Source organism: Strigops habroptila, chromosome 2, assembly GCF_004027225.2.
Source record: "Strigops habroptila isolate Jane chromosome 2, bStrHab1.2.pri, whole genome shotgun sequence".
In the NCBI taxonomy this organism is placed as follows: domain Eukaryota; kingdom Metazoa; phylum Chordata; class Aves; order Psittaciformes; family Psittacidae; genus Strigops; species Strigops habroptila.
In genome coordinates this window covers 20811854-20829395 of record NC_044278.2, presented here as the reverse complement: position 1 = coordinate 20829395, position 17542 = coordinate 20811854, and the positions used below count along the sequence as shown (strand labels likewise).

General features: G+C 49.3%; 2 protein-coding genes across 5 annotated transcripts in view; one reads left to right on the top strand and one right to left on the bottom strand.

The window, feature by feature from the left end:
- The window catches only part of NME7 (NME/NM23 family member 7), a 94206-nt gene extending 92038 nt beyond the window's left edge, over positions 1 to 2168 (top strand). For all 4 annotated transcript variants that reach the window (XM_030476330.1, XM_030476328.1, XM_030476329.1 and 1 more), the window contains exon 12: positions 1905 to 2168. In XM_030476330.1, the coding sequence (XP_030332190.1) occupies positions 1905 to 1937 (33 nt within the window). In that variant the 3' untranslated portion in view covers positions 1938 to 2168. The remainder of the gene's footprint in view (positions 1 to 1904) is intronic.
- ATP1B1 (ATPase Na+/K+ transporting subunit beta 1) lies at positions 1982 to 17194 on the bottom strand. The gene is made up of 6 exons (XM_030476333.1): positions 16553 to 17194; positions 13836 to 13964; positions 6777 to 6932; positions 5827 to 6011; positions 4045 to 4125; positions 1982 to 3387 (listed from the first exon to the last, which is right to left on the bottom strand). Exons 1-6 carry the CDS (start codon positions 16650 to 16652, stop codon positions 3121 to 3123), a joined length of 918 nt encoding a protein of 305 aa, XP_030332193.1. The 5' UTR covers positions 16653 to 17194; the 3' UTR covers positions 1982 to 3120.
- Positions 17195 to 17542: the final 348 nt, after the last annotated feature.

The window sequence follows — 17542 nt, the reverse complement described above, 5'->3', positions numbered from 1 at the left end:
AGAACAACATGTTCAAACTGGCAGTTTATAATGTAATGTCCTATCAGGCAGTAAAGAGAGCGGTGCCTCTTTACCTGAGAACAGGTTTTTCAGGGGCAGCGTAGCACAGATTTAAAATAATATAACAAAAAACCTGGAAAGCAATGCGAATTTTATATTGGGTTGATGAGATGTCACAGCATGATCCCCTTCCCCTGCTTGCCCCCTAGCCCGTGACCAGCCATGAAGCAGGACAAGGCTGCGGTAGCATCATTTTGTGGTTTGCTTCATTGTTGGGGGTTTTTTTTTAAAACTCATGTGGAGCCTTTAAATACAGTCCCTCTAGTTGGTCTGGCACATTACAGCTGCATTTCTGATGGGGAGAGGGGATGTGTGCGGCCATGGGGGTTGTGTTGGCTTCTTTTGGGATTTGGGGGGGGGGGTGGGGCACAGTCCTTTTGTTGCAGTGTGGTCATGAGGCCTGTGAATAGTGGGGGTCAGTTGTTGGCTGGAGGGTGTGGGGCTGGTAGCTATTGCCATTACTGTGGAGTTAGTTTAGTGATCAGTGCAGACCACCCAGCTTTCACTGCTTTGGTGCTAGAAAGTGATGGGGGGGAGGTACAGGTTTGGTTTTGCTTTGTGTCAGATGCTGTTGCCGACTACAGTATGGGGATCCCTTTAGACGCTGGCTCTGTGGAGCCAGCACGGGCACCATTAAGTTTTCTACAGTGGTTGTCCCAACCCCTGGACTAAGCCGTTATCTTTATTACTGGGTCATACTTGGACTTTGTGCTCATATAGTAAATTGAGATAAATTACCTAACCATGACTTGGGCCTTTCATAAATGAAGCAGTTTGGGGGGGTGGGGTGTGTGTTTTTGTTTTTAAACTGTCACAGGCCGTGCACCCAAGATGTGAATAGCAGGGGCAGTAGATCCTACTGAACCTTGAGCCATGCCCCTGTCTCGCCCCCCCCGGAATGGTTGCAGTAGGGCACCCTCCAACTGCTGGTAGCCAAACTGGCTCAGTGTTCCTGCAGCCCTCGTGCAGGCAGAGCTTCCTGCAGGGAGTATTTTAGCACTTTAATCACAGCAGCTTTGTTAAATCCTTGCCTTGCTATAAACATACAACAGCAAATGGAACAGTGGAAAGGGAAATTTCTGCTCCTAGACAACAGTGTCAAACAGCCAAATGCATACACTAGCCACCACAGCATACTGTCATTGGGCTTTTACTTCTAGCAGATGGAAAAAAGTTTAGCAGCTGCTTTTCCAGTATCATGAATTCCGATGAGGACGGCTTTATCAAGCAGCTTGCTCTTGAATAGTCGTGTTTTGTCACCTTACCACAGAGCAGTTCCCCCTCGTGACCCACATCACACAGCCTAAAGTGATCTTGACTCCTGCAGGAAGGCAGCTGCACCATCCTGTCAGGGCTGAGCAGCCCTGTGAGGCAGAGCCTGGTCTCAGCACCAAGCTGCTGGCCCCGCAGCAGCACAGAGCAAGTCACTGCCATGAAACTGTTTCTTCTGCTTGTGACTCCAGAGTGCAGCCTCCCCTCTGGACCTGCAGCGCATGCTGCTGGGGGATGATTTCACCCACACTAGGGATAAACCACTTTAGCTGTAGCTACTACTGGCATGTGTGGCCTGAGCCTCCAGCCACGGAGGACTTGCAGTAATGGTGGATACACTGAAGACTCTTTGGGTTCCTGTCTGGTGTGACCACAGACCAGGTCTGTACAGGGGCCTCTCATGCAGCTCAGGGGGGACCTAAGTGACACCAAAGCACGCTGCACCGGAGCTGTGTGTAGCACCAGTGCTCACAGGCAGGAGCAGCAATGTCGGGCAACCCCAGTGCATGTTTCAGCCACTGCCAGCCAAGGCATCCTGGGAATGATAAAGGATTGTTTTCTGTTTGCTATAGGTGCAGTACTTCTTCAAGATTTTGGACAACTGACAGCCTCTGTCCCTCCCCCACTCAAAAGACATGCAGACGGAATGGTGTGTTCATTTATTTATTTGTCCAATGTTTTAACCTGACTGAAATACAAGATCAACAAGAGCACTGTACTCCTGGCTATTATTACATGTTAGAACATAGAGTTTTGCACTTTAGACGACATTTAACACCATTCTATGGGGTACTGCATTGCTTTTATAAAGTTTAAAATAAAGATTTATTTTCAAACATGTGACTTTGGTTTATTTCATACATTACACTTTCTTGCAGAAAAAATAAAATTGTACAACTGCATAAATATAAAATTCTTCCACCATGAAAATGGTTAAAACATTCAATAAAGACATTAGCACCACAGTGTGCGATGCCTCCAGCAGGAAAAGAAAAAAAGAAGAAAAAGAAAATATACAAAGCAAAGAGTTATGCCTATCACTGAGGAGAGCGATAGCCTGACCCGGTCTCTCACACAACATACTGGAGGATGTGGGAAGAGGTGGAGAGACAGCACTCACTACCGAGCACAGTACAGGACACAGACGTCTCTTTAGTGTCACTTCAGTCAGTTTCCCCTGCCACCCCTCCAAATAAAATACCCTACCACCACAGAAGAGTCAGAAGCCTTATGGAGTGCTGTTAAACAGAGTCTCAAAGGTGGGCCTTTCTTGGAAAAGGAACAAAATGATGAGAAGTATCATGCCAGTTCTAGTCCCATTGAGTATTTACACCTTGGACAGCAAAAGTCTTTGCTCACGAGAAGTAGAAAACAGATACAATACATGGCTTGAAAAATGAGCAGAGTATGCACCTATAGTACTGTACACTAAATAAAATACACAAGGCAGCAATACTTAGGGGCCAGAAACACTGCTTACTACAAGTCAGTTATGGAATCATAATTTACAGTAAAAATGGGCATGTCCCAAGGCTCAATTTCGTCTTCTTTTGTCATTTACAGTAGAATAAATATTTGTCGCTATTGCTACACTTTGTTTACATTCTAACCTAGTAAATGCAGAAAGCTAGTGTAAAGCATATAGATTACGTGTAGGTCCCATACGTATGACAGTTTGTTCAAGACTAGTAGGTTTTCTTTTTTGTTCTTTTTTTTTTCTTTTTTTTTTTAACCTTTTTAAATGGCTAGGAGGAGGGGGGGAGGGGGAGGACAGAGTTGTGCTTACAATCAGCTGCTTTTTACGTCAAATTTAATATCAAAGCGTCCCTGGAAGCGGTCTTTGTCGCTGTACTGGATGTTCTGCCCGTAGGCCTTGCATTCCACACGCACCTCCGTGTCGTAGGTCAGGTTGGTGAACTGCACTGCCACCAGCGGCTGCAGGTACCGCGGCTGCAGGAGCTTCCCATAGTAGGGGTAGTACTGCAGGCCAAAGCCAGGGTAGCCACCCATCCCATAGTACTCCACTGTGCCTATTTTTTCTGCATCCTCCTCTCGCTAAAGGTGTGAAAAAGAAGAACAAACATTGGCATTCACCCAAAGTCTACCTTTTGCAGCCCTTTTCCCTCACAGCATCAGTCATTCTTCACCGAGACTGTGACCTCTCTGCCCATTGCTGATCCTCACCTGAACAGCATGAGAACATCCCAGTGACAGGGAGGACACATAGGCACTGTCTAACCAGTAGCTGCACATGAAGCACCTCAGAGCACGCATCAGCCAGGAAAAGGACTTCTCTTTATTTAAAACCTCAACCCCTTTGCACATTCAGAAACCACCACAGCTTCCTGTCACACCAGTGCACTAGCTTTGGCTAAAAACAGTTTGCTGCTTCTCAGCTGCTTCACCAATGCTAAGTAAAATAGTCTTTCTTTCAGCCATTTGTGCTAAGAGCTCCAGTATGGCACTTGAAAGCAAAAATGTCTACTTTTGAGGATACCTTCTACTACCTGGCCCTGCTTCTACCCCTCCCTGTGAGGGCAGCTGTCATCCATCATCAGTGGGGTTTTGAGAAACTCCTGTCCCAAAGGGGCAAGTATCCCAAGTAAGAACCACCCCTGCTGACTGCAGGAAGGCAGAAGGGACAGCTACACAGACAAAGACTCAGCCTTCCCCTGCAGCTTCCCAACTCTGCTCTATTATATTTCAACTTACCCTGGCAGCGCAGTGGACAGGGATGAGATATGGGTGATATTTTGCCATAACCTCTGGAGGGAGGCTCTCATTTGCCGGAGCCTAGAAGAAACCCAAAGCAAAGGGATGTTATACACCAGACAGTAGCTCCTAGTGGCGACAGACAAGCAGTGTGACACAGCTAGGAGCAGGGGAACCTAACCCAAGCAGAGCTGTTGTCTGTTCTTACATCTTGACTGCTGTGGGTGCCAAGGCAAGTACATCAGGGTAGTTGTAATTTCGTGGTGTCACCCGTGCAAACCCGGGCAGCGGCAGGGAGGATTTGCCAGCTGCCTGCCCGGTGTGTGAGCCAGGACCGGAAAGCCACAGGGCAGCACAAAGAGGGCAGTCACACCCTGACGTTGCTGAACTTTGACACCACTGCAGGGAAGAACAAAGGGTCCGAGCGCATCAGGGAAAGTTGGGAGCGCCAATTCTGGCGTTGGTCGCTGGTCTCTAAACATGTGCAGCAGCTTTGCTTCACAACCTTGCAAGACAGCACTGCTTTACATGCACCCTGCCCAAAACAAGAGCCCCAGGGTCTCTGCTGGAGCGTGGAATGAGGAAAACAAATACTGCCTTGGATACACGTTGCTGCACAACGAAACATGTAAAGTCATTCTTTGACTAGACCCTTCTGTTCAATGCAGCCTGCAGCTCTTCAGAGCTCTGTGGCAAAGAAAAGGGGAACACACCAAGCCCTTCTTCTCCCCAGTCATCAAACATGCACATCTTATGTCACCACAGCCACCACATACCAAGCACAGCACATTCCTGCTAAATGTGCCCACTGTTTCTACCCTGGATCAGATGAGCCACAATTCACCTCATTTCTTTTAGCAGACAGGTTCCCTTCAAAGAAAAATGTTCCTCACAATTCATTAGCTAGACAGCACCAGCTCTTGTCCTCAGCTGCACTGATGGATGGTGGTGAAGGCCCTTAGCAAACCATTTGCTCTGTTTTCCATCCTGAAGATGGAGTGGCAGGTTTTGCACACCATCTTACCCAACAGCATGTGCTCTGCCACTTGCAATTCTTAGGGAATTTTTTAGCATTTTAACTGTTGTGGAAAAAACCTAGAAGTAAAAGCTATTCCTGTCCAAACTGACATCCTCCAGCATCACTGCAACCATGCCTTCAGGTGCAGCATGGCGCAAATGGGTGACAGACATCCTACAGCATCTGGGAAACTGTGTTAAATAACTAAAGATGTCCTCACCTTCCTTGCAGTAAGAGCTCTGCCTGACACGCAGATGTCATTTACACTTTATAGCCTATGTTTCAGTCTGATAGTTAATGTTAGCACTACTTCATTTCATTAAGTGGCTTTAGCAACTCCACACTGCCTGAGGAAAGAACGGAGTAGACTGGAGCCTAACATAGTGTACTGATCTTACTACAGATAGAGTTGGTCTGGGATGCTCCCATGGAAACACATAGGAACTTTAAAATGAGTTTTCTGATTTGAAGAAAATCCCCCATTACAGCAATTCAGTTGGCAGGCTCTGAAGTTACCAGATAAGTAAGCAGGAGTCTGCACTGCGAGGTTCATTGCTACCAACTTGTGGGGTGCAGTTTTCATTGCTTTTTAGTGAAGAGTATTTTTAAAGCCAGTTGCTCAATTTGTCTCACAGCTTCTCCTCTGCAGAAGGGGTTTAATACTGATCTCTCTCCCGAGACACAAAAGCAGGCACAGCAAATCTGCAGCCAACTCCTCCTCCTCCTCCTCAGTAGCTCCTGCTAGAAAGGGATGAGATACTTGCCTTAGGTTTGAAGCCGATAATTCTGTTGAGCTTGATGAGGATGCATGGTTTGCCATAACCGTACCCGAAGGTAGGATCATTTATTCCAGAACAGTTTTCCAGCCATTCACGTTTGAATTTGCAGACCTTCTTCTGGCCCTGGGCATCATTATATAGTCCTCTCTCTTTGTAATCGGTAGGTGCCTCTGTCACGGGGGGAGGATGAAAAGACAACCATGTGCAACATGATCTTCCGCTTGTCAGGAATAGCAACACTTATGCTTCACTGTGTAGTTTGGATTTCCCCCTCACCAAACAGATGACACCCCAGACCTGCACCCAGCCCTCCCCACCATGCATGGGCTCGTCCCAGACCAGCAAGTTTGCAGGACTTTTGGTTTTTAACTGAGGATTCTTCCAGATGACAAATGGGTTGCCCTCAGATTTTACGTGCACGTATTATGAGGTGATAGTCCCATCTGCAGTATTACATGTAATCTATTAAAAGTCAATACCTCCCAGATGTTTTGCTGCATTGCATCAAGAGAACCAACACTGTCTTTAATCATCAGTAAAACCCCCGTGGCTTTCAGAGAGGATAAGGTCAGTGCCATGTGCTTCTGACAGTCAGCTGAAACTTTCTCCAGGTGAAATCTGGGAATTCCCAACCACACAACCTCCACAATAAGCTTCTAGATACATCCCTGGCCAAGTCTGCTCTGACCAAACTTGAGCCATTTCATGAGCAGCCATACGGCTGAAACCAGAGCCTGCCAGTTTACCAGCATGCCGCTACAGAAATATAAATATTTATACAAAGGCATATAAATTATAATATTTATGTAAATAATATAAAAAATAAAAGGAACAGCCTAAGACAGAGACCACCACTGCTCACCCTCAGCTTCTGATGGACCTGACACAGCGGCATTGGTCAGAGCCCTCAGCTGCAGGATGCAATCGAGACTTACCCCCGCAGTCCTCAAATATAATGTTTTCAGTTTGTTGATCAGCCTTGTAGTCGTTTAAGAACTTCTCAAGGTTCTTCACGTACAGCTCAAAACTTTTGGGATCAGAGGCGGAAAAGGAGATTTCTGTCTTTTGTACCTGGGGGACTTGAGTCAGTCCTAAGAAAAGCAAAGTCAAGAAGAAAACATTAAGTACACCTCGGAGCTGCGCAGCCTCTGGGCAATGCAGCACATACCAAGAACAGAAATCATTCTAGTATCTATTTTTCAGACTTCAGAACTTGCACAAAACAGCTTAAGCTCACTAGAGGGGAGGCTCTGATGGGCTCTTGTCTCCTCTTTCCGGCAACAGCCCAGAATATTTGTCATGACGTTTGCATCGCTAAGCAGACAAAAATTGAGAGGGGAAGCTACAAGCCAAGGTTTTCCTCAACAAAAGCAGTCATCCTCAGGTCCCCTGCCCACTTCTGCCTCCTCCTCAAGGAGAGAAGGGAAGCTGTCTGTGTGTGTGACCAACGGCAGGAAATAAAGTCCTGCAGCAGCCTACTCTTATGTAGGTATCCCCAGTAGGCTGCCTTGAAAATCTGCAAAACATGCTGTGTATTGAGATACATCAGAGCTGTCCACTTGTGGACCCTTGCAATAAAAGATGAGAGAGGTTCCCCAAGCCAGGTATGGTCACACTTTGCTGGCTGTAATCCACATCGCCCTTGTGTAGCCTCTCTTGTAGGATGCAGGGCAGGAGACATTTTCTTGCTCAGTAAATTCATCAGCCTGATCACGTTCTCTGGTCTTTTCACTCCATAAGCAGGTATTTCTGATTGCAGAAAGAGCCTTCTGAGCTCTCTAATCAGAAGCTCATCACCAAGCAGGTGAGTAGGAAATACCACCTTACAGGAGAGATGTTTAAAAGACCTCCCTAGATTCTGAGTTGTGCAACTAGCTCCACTTTGGAATTTGGGAGGATGACTAGAAAAAGAACACATGGAGAAGAGAAGGGACTAGGTACAAGTCATGCCTATAGATGATGAAAAGTGCTAACCCCTTTGCTCTTCATTATGGGAGTTGGAAATAATTGCTCCTGCACCATGTCCAGGTCACATTTTTATTGAATGCATTGATACATAACTAACACTTCAGACTTAGGTAATGGGAACTGCAGTTCGTGCTGCTACTGTAATTATCGAGGTCCTGACTCCTGGTCAGTCTGTCATCCTCGTTTTAGCAACAACAGGAAAAGGAGCAGGAGAGCAGCATTTGCTTCGACAGCTTTCAGAGCAGGCCTGTTGCCAACAAGTTCCCCTGGTGCAAAACTCGGGCAGCTTAGCTGGCTGGCCCCAACCCACAAGAGCTTGTGACTCCAGCAATTTTTCCAAAGCCACTTGAGTGCTTCTGCTTAGTCCCTCCTCAAGCCAGCTCACCACTCCCCCCCCGCTACCCACCGAGTTGGAATTTGTAACCTAGGACAAAGATTAGCTTTGTTCCCCTCAATGCGGCTCCTGGTCGCCAAAGATTGCGAGACATCCAGCGAGGAGCTCAGGGGTTTCAAGTTTTATTCCAGGAAGCAGCTTTAACTGCTCAAAACTCCCTCTGGTACAAACTGACCAGGTTGAGTGTTACAACTTTAGAAGCAACTTACTACTCCAGTAGCAGAATTACAGCCTACCCTCCAAAGGCAGAGGCTTTCAACCCCTTTTTGAGCAGTTATTTGGTTTCTTGCTTCACAAATGGTTATCAATAAATATATCTAAAATAAATAAACTGGGTTCCATTTTAGTAAGGGACTTCAATCCCATCCTGCCAAACCCTCCTCATGTTACCACTCAGCTGAGAAGCAACAGCCTCAGAGTCACCTGAAGCGGCTATATGGAATTGCAGCAAAGGCAGGCCAGGCCTTGGTTCCTCTCCTGGGTCTGCCTTTCCCCGAGTTCAAGTTACAGGTGTGTCATTCAAGTGTACGCATACAAGAATCAAGCAGGCTTGGCTAGGATTGTTAAGCTTTGCTCAAGCAATTAGGCTATTAGTTTTGCTCAGCACCTCTAAAATAAAGGAACTCTCCACCTGATTTTTGTCTTATCCAAGGTAATGCATAAAAGCACCCATGCAGAGGTGGCAAAGGAGAAGGAAAGGTCAGCAATAGGCACCCTGTGGCGTGTAAAAACCGCCTACCAGAATATCCCTGTTCTCTGGTTAGAACAGCCTGGCCACTGGTAAGTACAGCCCAAAGCCAACCCTCCGCCCATGAGACAAGTGACTTGGCTGGGAGAAGAGACTCCCATCCCAAAGCATCCCTGTCTTGCAGATCTTTGTGGAACAGCACCAAAGCCCAGGCAGTACCTCTGTGCAAGCGATAACTCCGTGCAGCCATTCCAGCGGCCAGCACAAGAGAAGAGGCATTCCTGCCAGGCAGCCTTGGCCTGTGGCCATAGGTTGCTTTCAGCCTAACTGGGGGCATTTGCAGGTACTTGGCTGAGCCAGACTGCACCAGGCTTTTGTACAGCAGGCACTTTCTTTGTTTAGGAAAAGAGCAAAGCGGAGATCAATCTTCCCACTTATGAAGCAAGGAAGTAATCTTTGTGAAGATGAAAGACTTGCTATGAAAAATAACTTTATCCTGATTAAAAATGTATTACCGGCCTCCACGACAACCTCCATTCTCACGTGCCTGCAACTGACCAGGCTCAAAGCCCTCAGCACATATCATTTCCTTCTTTGTTTTCCATCTGTACATCCTGCAGCCAAAGTAAAAGCTCAAGTGCTGTTACCAGAGCAGCGCTATCACTGAATCCTCCTTAAGCAATCCTATTTGAAAAAAAAAGAGTGTGTTGATTTGGTACAACGGGAGGAGGTGACCCCTGCAAACTATTCCAAAACCTTCTCTCATCTCCATTAGGGAACCGAAACAAGCGTTCCAGTGCTACCTGCCATGGCTTGCTAGCCACCTAAGGGAGTGTGTGGCTCCAGTAAGTTACAGGCATGAATAAAGCATCTTAGGGACTTCCCGCACATGAGGAAGCCACTCATAAACAAATGACATGGGGGAAAAGAAACAAAGCCTCAAGCACTTTTATAGCCAGGAGCCTACACACCCCTCTCTCCATCTTCAGACTATAACCTGTTTGCCACAGTTCTGCATCTCATGCTGTTACCACAGAGATGCACCATGGTGTCATGTGTGGTGATGCTGTTCCTCACATGTGGAAGAATCAAGTAACATTGCTAAAATAATGATTAACTGCTTTAGAAATTTTCTGCAACTGGCTCTTAGGAGTCATTGCTGGGAGATACGATTCCTGTCTGCACTTGACTGACACTGTCCACATAAATGAGTGATGCATTGACTTGGTAACAGACACCACCTTCTGTTGGCTTTCCAACTCTGTAAGTGTATCAAGATACATGTTGGTTTGGTTTTGTTTGGTTTTTTGCCTTTTGGTAAAGTCATTTTTTTGTTTTGTTTTGTTTTTCCAGCCACAACTCCACTTCCAAAACACCACTGCAGATTAAAATTGCATTTATTCAAGTTCATTTAAAACGAGGTTTTCCACACAGACTTTATCATTCTATGCTTCAAGAAAAATGGTGTCCTGACAGTGAAGAGGAAGAAACTAGGAGTGGGAAGTCAGGCTTGATATTAGGAATGGTTGTGTAAGTCCACAGAAACCACTCTTGCTCCATCATGCAATGCTTATTTCCAAGTACAGTGCAATCTTGTTTCAGAATGAGTCTGAGCACTCCTGGATGACACAGATAAACTGAGTGATCACTACCCTGCTCCTATTTACACCCCCCAAATGATGATAGACTGTAAAAGTCCCCATACCAAGCAGTGTCCTTACAAGCTTCCAGTCACCCCACACCTCATCCCCAAAACAGGCCCTTGCTGCCACCTCCCTGCTGCTCTTCAAGCTAAGTAAGCCAAGTAGGGAACATGCAGCAGAGCAGCCTTTTCCACGACACACTCACTGCCCAGGCACATTGTGGCCAGGCAGCACTTGAAGCAAGGACACCTGAAATCCCCCGGCCTGAGCAGGGATTCTTCCTTCCAGCTGCCACTCCAAAAGAGCCTTAGGCAGCAGCGAGAGCTCTGACCCCTCACCAGCCCTCGCGATGGGATGCTGTGTTTCACAGGATGCACACCACAAGATGGCAGGATACACAGCCCAATTTATATTGGGGTGGGGAACGGGAGGAGAATGGAGGAGTATTTTTTAAACGCTCAGTGCACTGTGTTTAAGAGGCAACATCCTCATCCTTCCCTATTAGCAGGCTAAGTCCTCTGTGCTTAAAGTAGAGCCCAAGCCTGCAGCACACGTGGAGCTGGGGCTGTCGCAATGGCAAGGCTGGACATGGTGAACTGCACTGTTCCTTCCCCCGCCTCAAGACAAAAAAGGAGGGAAAAAAAAATACTGCCATGGAAAGGTACAAACCTCAGCTTGGCCTGAAGCCCTGGATAACATTCCTGTTGTGTTCAGTGCAGAAACCAATTAGCATATTAATGATACTTGGCTATAAAAATAGCACTTTATGGCTTTCAATGTTATACCCATGTCAATAACTCAATAAAACATCCTGTAGGTTCTGTTGCTGTTACGAAATCTGTTGTATTTCAGAACAAGAACGATATTATAGCAGACCCTACAGCATTTTCTCCTGCAAATCCTGAAAAGCAGCATAGTTTCCCCTTTCCCTGCCATTTGGGCTGACAACAATGACTTGCCCAGGAAAGACAGAGCACTGTAACAAGAATAAAACCAGGTTTTGTAGCTTCCTAGAAAACCCAGGGCTCTATCAAGCTGCCAATGTGCTTGGTTTGCAAGTCTTCGCACAAGAATCAGGAATAAGAATTGCACAACACCCTAATGTGTGTAATTCATGGTCTACAGGGGTCCCAGATCACAAAAACAGTTTGATGCTCACCAACAGCAGGGGTGAACATGCCCACACGTGTTTGTTGTCAGAAGAGCAGCTGTGCTTGCAGCACAGGGAAGAGCCCTACACAGTAGGGGAATACAGGGATTGCTGACCTCCCAAACACAGCAGTGCAGCAGCTCACTACAGCACCCATTTCTTGGAAACCCTACACTGACTCATGGTCTAATGGCTGCTGCGCTACAGGGCGAGAAATGGACTTGATGTTAAGAGCCAACCTCCACCATGCCTCACCCCCCGCTTGTCCACATCTGCAGAAAGCTTTTTCACATGATGCCCTGCAAAGGGCTCCGTGCTATTAACTGGTAATTGTTTCCTTGAAGTTGTGTGTGTGTGCGCGCCATTACAGCTTGGTTCAAACCCTTGTTTATTGGCTGCCCACTGTCATATATTCAAGGAGGTAGATTTTGTTCCCCTTGATTTCAGAACATGTCCTGAAAGCTCTGATGACCTTCTCATTCTTCCTCCATTTTGATTTCCGTAGTACACGCTACAAGAGCGCTGAGATTCAGTTCCTTTTTTGGTTAAAAAATAAAAGGGTAAGCCCCAGAAAAATTGGTGCAGTCTGCAATTGAGAGGTGAATAGAAATCCTCTGCAGGCTGAACTATTACACAGGAATTCTACTACAGACTTGCTTTGAAATTGGAATCCCAAACTGCTATTAAACAGAAAGCAAACTGTTTACCTAGAATGAGTAATTATGTGACATCAGGCTAAACAGGAGGTCTATCTGGATGTGACCCAAGATCCATGGGCTTCCTCACTCATTATTTCACATCTGGTGAGACCACTGTGCTCCAGCCAGGGAAAAACACATTATTTAAACAATAACTACTCCACCATTAGCCATGTTGGCTTTTCAGATGCAGCTAATGGCCCTGGGCAGTATCAGCAACAGTTTAGTCTTTCCTGCAAATGTCAGAGCCCATTGCAGAGACAGCAGCAGCCACCTCCCATGCTTAAGACAGCATCTACCCCAGCCATGCTGGTAGACAAGGAAGTGCCACACACTGACACAGCAGTTCCATTTTCTATTCTGTCTTTAGGAAGTGCTGGTGGAAAAGCAATTATCTGAAAAAGATTATTCTTTGCTGAGATATAACACCATTTGGTGATGGTAACATTCCCTGTGTTGTTAGAGCAGAGAATTGCAGCATAGCACTGCAGACAGTGGGGCTGTGAAACACTGTGCGACACCAGAGCCAACTTCTGTAGCTACAAGCCATCAGCCTCACAATTGTCACTTAAATACCACCGTTATTAAAAGCTTCTGAACTGTTTTACAGAGCAACTGGAGACAGATCGTTACCATCCCCAGTGCCAAGCAGCCTCAAGGTCATCCGCAATGTGGGAAAGCAGCAGTTGTGCAGCTCCCCCACCATGCTCTGAGCTGCCGCTGGCTGCGGCGGGAATCAGATGGTGCAGCAGAGCAGGGAACCTGCGGCAAGGGCTGGGTACTCCGTTTGCCCCTGCCCAAGGCAGGCTGGCCACAGACAGCACCCAAGTGATCATTTCAATCCTGAGCAGAGACTTGGTCTAGTTAAGGATAGACCCTGCATCAGCAGCTACAAGACCCACCCACCTTTAGCCTCCCACGACACATTAAACTGAAATACCCATTAGTAAATGCCACCATAACCTCAGGATCACAGCACAGGTCAGTGTTGGCTAATAAAATTCATCAATCTCACCCAGAATTAGTAGGGGTCCCTTTCTTGTGCACCCCAGTTTCACAGATAAAGCTATCATTTTACCTTATCCCTTCACTTACCCGTGGGAACACAGTGGCTACGAAGGAAAAATGAATCCAGCTTTTTCATACAGTTCATTCCCACGTGAAGCCTCTTAGCCTCACTCCATTGCTTCAGTTCAGGGGGAGAGAAAAAGAGCAACCCAGGTCCGAGCTCCTCTCAGAAAGGAGGCACGTTTTATGTGATGCAACCTTTAATTCTAGCAGGATTGCCTTCAAGCCGCGGTACTGTTAACACAGAAGGCTGAGAACATACCCACCCCCTAAAATATGTGTTGCAGCAACGACATGCTTATTTCATCTTCCTTGAGGTGAGTAACCAACCCACCTCCCCAGAACAGCTTGCACCGACTCAAACATGGGCCTCCTATTTAGTTACCTGGAGGTGCCACTCGATCCTGGTATTTGGGCTCAAATTCACTGACAGTGAGTAACATCACTTGGATGGTCCCAATGAATATACCTGCCAGGCAACCGTAGAAGATGACATAGAAGAGGAGGATCTTAACTGCAAGAGAAAAACAGAAAGAGGAATCAAATCAAGCCCTCAAGACAGTCACATTCCAGGACAAAATTTCCAGCCTTTGCCTCTTACAAGGAAGAGCCCAGCACACTGAATTCAGATGCGAGCCCTGCTGCAGAGGCATATATCTAACAGCGAGATCATACCCTCATGCAGACAGAAAGTAGTCATCCCAGTTGCTTGTGCGGCTGGAAGCGTGAAAAACCTAGAAATTGATGAATTGGGATTTGGGATTGTAAAACATGACTATTAAATCATGCTCTTCCATATTTTAAAGGACCCCTTGGCTGACCCTGCACTACCATCACACGCTTTCACAGGTGACAGGCTTTCAGTGAAGCAAGTGCCCAGCAGCAAGAAGCTGTACTATGGGTGTGCTCTGAAGGACACGCACTCCACAGAGCTCTGGGCCTCAAAGCTGTTTCCAGGAAAAGTCCACGGTAAATGTTTCATTCAGGTTTACAAGCAATTGTAAAGTCTGATCTCCCCTCACTTCCATTAAAGACAATGGGAGCAGAACTCAGGCCCGAATTAGTTCCAATGCTGCATCTCGACCATAGGAAAGTACACAGACATGTCACAGCACTGCACGTTTAGCAGCCTTGCGTGTCTGCAAAGGCCCTCCAACACTGCTCAAACCAATTAAAAAATGAATTACATAATAACAAAAGGTTGAATTTAGTTTTGGTCTAAAGAAGGATACCTAAAATAATCTTGGGGGGGGGAGTGGAGAAAAGCCTGGAGACACAGCGTGGCTCACACTGGGTATCAGTTACCAGTTTACAAGGATTATCTCAACTGATTAACTGCACAGTAACATGCCGTACTAGGCATCACCAGGCTGCCTACAGAAGGATAAGCTAGCCCATGCCAAGCAACTATATGCTAATCAGGCTGCAGGAGCAAGCAGAGGCCAAGGAGAACTTGAAAGAGAGCCCGCTTGATCTCAGACTGTCCTCATCTAATCGCAAACAGGAAAAAAAAGGTGGTTTATTTGAAGGACTTATAGTGACAAGCCACAAGGGAAGGGGAGGAAGCAGTAGATGGAAGTATTCCTCCTCACTCCCCAGCCCCATCATGAAAAAAGCTCCATCACTGGAGAAGCCTGCCGATGAAAGCAGGCGGTTCTGGTTGTTTTCTTTTCAAGTCTATGAAAGACAGAAGTGAGCAGGAGGAGGGATAGCCAGAAACAGGGAGGCTGAGGGACACTGTCAGAAAGGAGCTCCATCCTCTCGTCTGTCTTCCTCAAGTGCACGGGAGGTAGCCAGGGCTGGAGGGCAGAGATGGGTGCCGTAGCGTGGTGCTCCAGGAGTTAAAAGCACTCTTTGGTATCCAGGCAGCGTAAAGCAAATGGCCGTGACGTCAGGGACGTGTGGAAATTTTTTCCAGAGCACGGTCATAGGAGGTGCTGTTGTAACAAACCAAACACTAATGCTGTTGTCTGCAGCGTAACGCCTTTGAATTTTGTAACATCAAAAGGCAAACGCTGGGAGGTAGCTTATTTAATCAGGTTCCCAGCCAGGATGCTCTTAAGACCAAAGACACCTTAAAGGTCAAAACCACTCCAAGGTCTCAGAAAATACACAGCGGGTCTGGGAACCCAACACCACAGGGTTGAACGAGAAAGCTTCTGCAACAGGTAGGCTTATAACAGAAGAATATGATCATCAGCCTGCAGATGGAAATCGGTCCTTGGTGGATAGGTACGGGCACTCTGGGAGGACCTGGTTCAGCCTCTGTGTTTGAAGCACTGCGCAGTTGCCTGGTGCCTCAGGAGCAGAAGTACCTATCCATGCGCACCCACAGCCGGATTCTGCTCACGTAAAAAGACAGCAGAAGCCTGCTCTAGTCCGCCTGCCAGAGCTAGAGCCGGCAGCTCCGGATGTGGCACCTCCGGCCGATCCGTTACAACAGCAGCCGAATTCACCATCACAAGGGTGGTTCAACATGCCAGCTGTGCTTGGCAGCAACTAGAAGTCTGGCTATTTGCGTAAAGAAAACGTTAAAAACCTCTTGATCTAAGTGCTATTTTTACAGCGCCTAATAAATACATCATGAGCATTTAATCACAAATGCACATATTGCCATTTCCTTCTTGCAGAGACATTAAAAGCCAATTGTTCTCTTTGGAAAAGGTAAAATTAGCTCAGTTTCCTTCCTCCAGAGAAAAGGGAAAAAAGAAAAGCCACCCTGAAGCTTAAGGCAGGCTCCCCCGACGGCGATGCTCCCGGTCCGGGCCAGCCGCCGGGGAAGGAGACCCAAGGACGAGGCGCCCTCGCCAAGGTCGGGCCGCCCCGGGCTCCATCCCGGGGCCGGGGATCGACCCTGCCTCACCCCCAGCCCCACCTGCAGCCGCACCTCCGCGGGCAGCGTCCCCCGGCCCCCACAGGACACCGGGAGGGGACGGACCGCCCGCCCTCACTCCGCGGGGACGCGCCGGCCCCGGCCCCCTTCCCGGGGGCCGCAGCCTCGCCGCAGCCGGCGGAGGCGGGGCGCCGCGGGCCGTGCTGCAGCGCCCACCGCATCGCCGCCGCTCCCCGGCCCGGCCCCGCCGCCCCCAGCCCGGCACTCACACCAGCTGCCCCCGGTGCGGCCCAGCAGCTCCTTCTTCTCCGAGTTCCAGATGAATTTCTTCCAGTTGCCGTCGCCGTCCTTGGCCTTCCCGCGGGCCATGGCGAGCGGGCTGGCGGGCGAGCGGCGGCGGCGAGGAGAAGTCTAGCCCTCGGCGGACGGCGCCGGCCGGACTCCCTGCCCCGCGGCACCGGCGAGGTCTGGGTGCGCGCGCCCGCCCGCCCGCGCTTCGGGGCAGCCGGCGGTGCTGGCCCGGCGGCGTCGGGGGGAAACGACCAGAGGCGCGGGCGGGAGCGGCGAGGGGAGCGGTCCGGAGCGCACGCGGTACAGAGCAACCGCGCTCCCCGCCCGCCGCGCCCCTTCATATACACCGCCGGCTCCGCCCCGCCACGGCCTCCGCCAATGGGCGCCCGCAAAGGGCATCGGGGGCGGGGCCTAGCGGCGGGAGGGGCCCGGCTGGGGGCGCGCCGGGCGCGGGCGCGGCGGGGCTGCGGCACCGTGCGGCCGCCGGCGCGGGTCGGTCCCTTCGCGCCCCCGGGCTCCGCGCCGTCGCCGGCGGGACGGGACGCGGCGGGAGCGCGCGTGCGGGCGCGAGCGCCCGCCGCCCGGCCGCAACCGCATGCACGTCCGCGTGCGCATGTGCGCGCGTGCAAGGTGGTTCCGCACGCGCCGGCACACCTGTGCGCGCGCGGCGCCGCGAGGCCCCGCCCGGCACTGAGACACCCCCCGCTCCCGTTCCCGCTTCCTGCGGGACCGGCTCCTGCAGGGGCCGCGCCGCAGCCGAGCACGGCCGGGAGCGGAGCATCGCCTTCCCCCGTCCGCCTCCTGTTGCTGCCGCCGCTGCCCTGCACCGGCCCCGCCGCGCTCCGTGTGGCTCACGTATAACGCGGCTGCGGCACACTTAGTGCAAAGAGCGCTCCCTTCCCAGCCCCGCGCTCCGCCGCGTTAGCGCCGGCAGCACCTGCCGGGAGAGAAGGGCGGGCGGGCGAGCA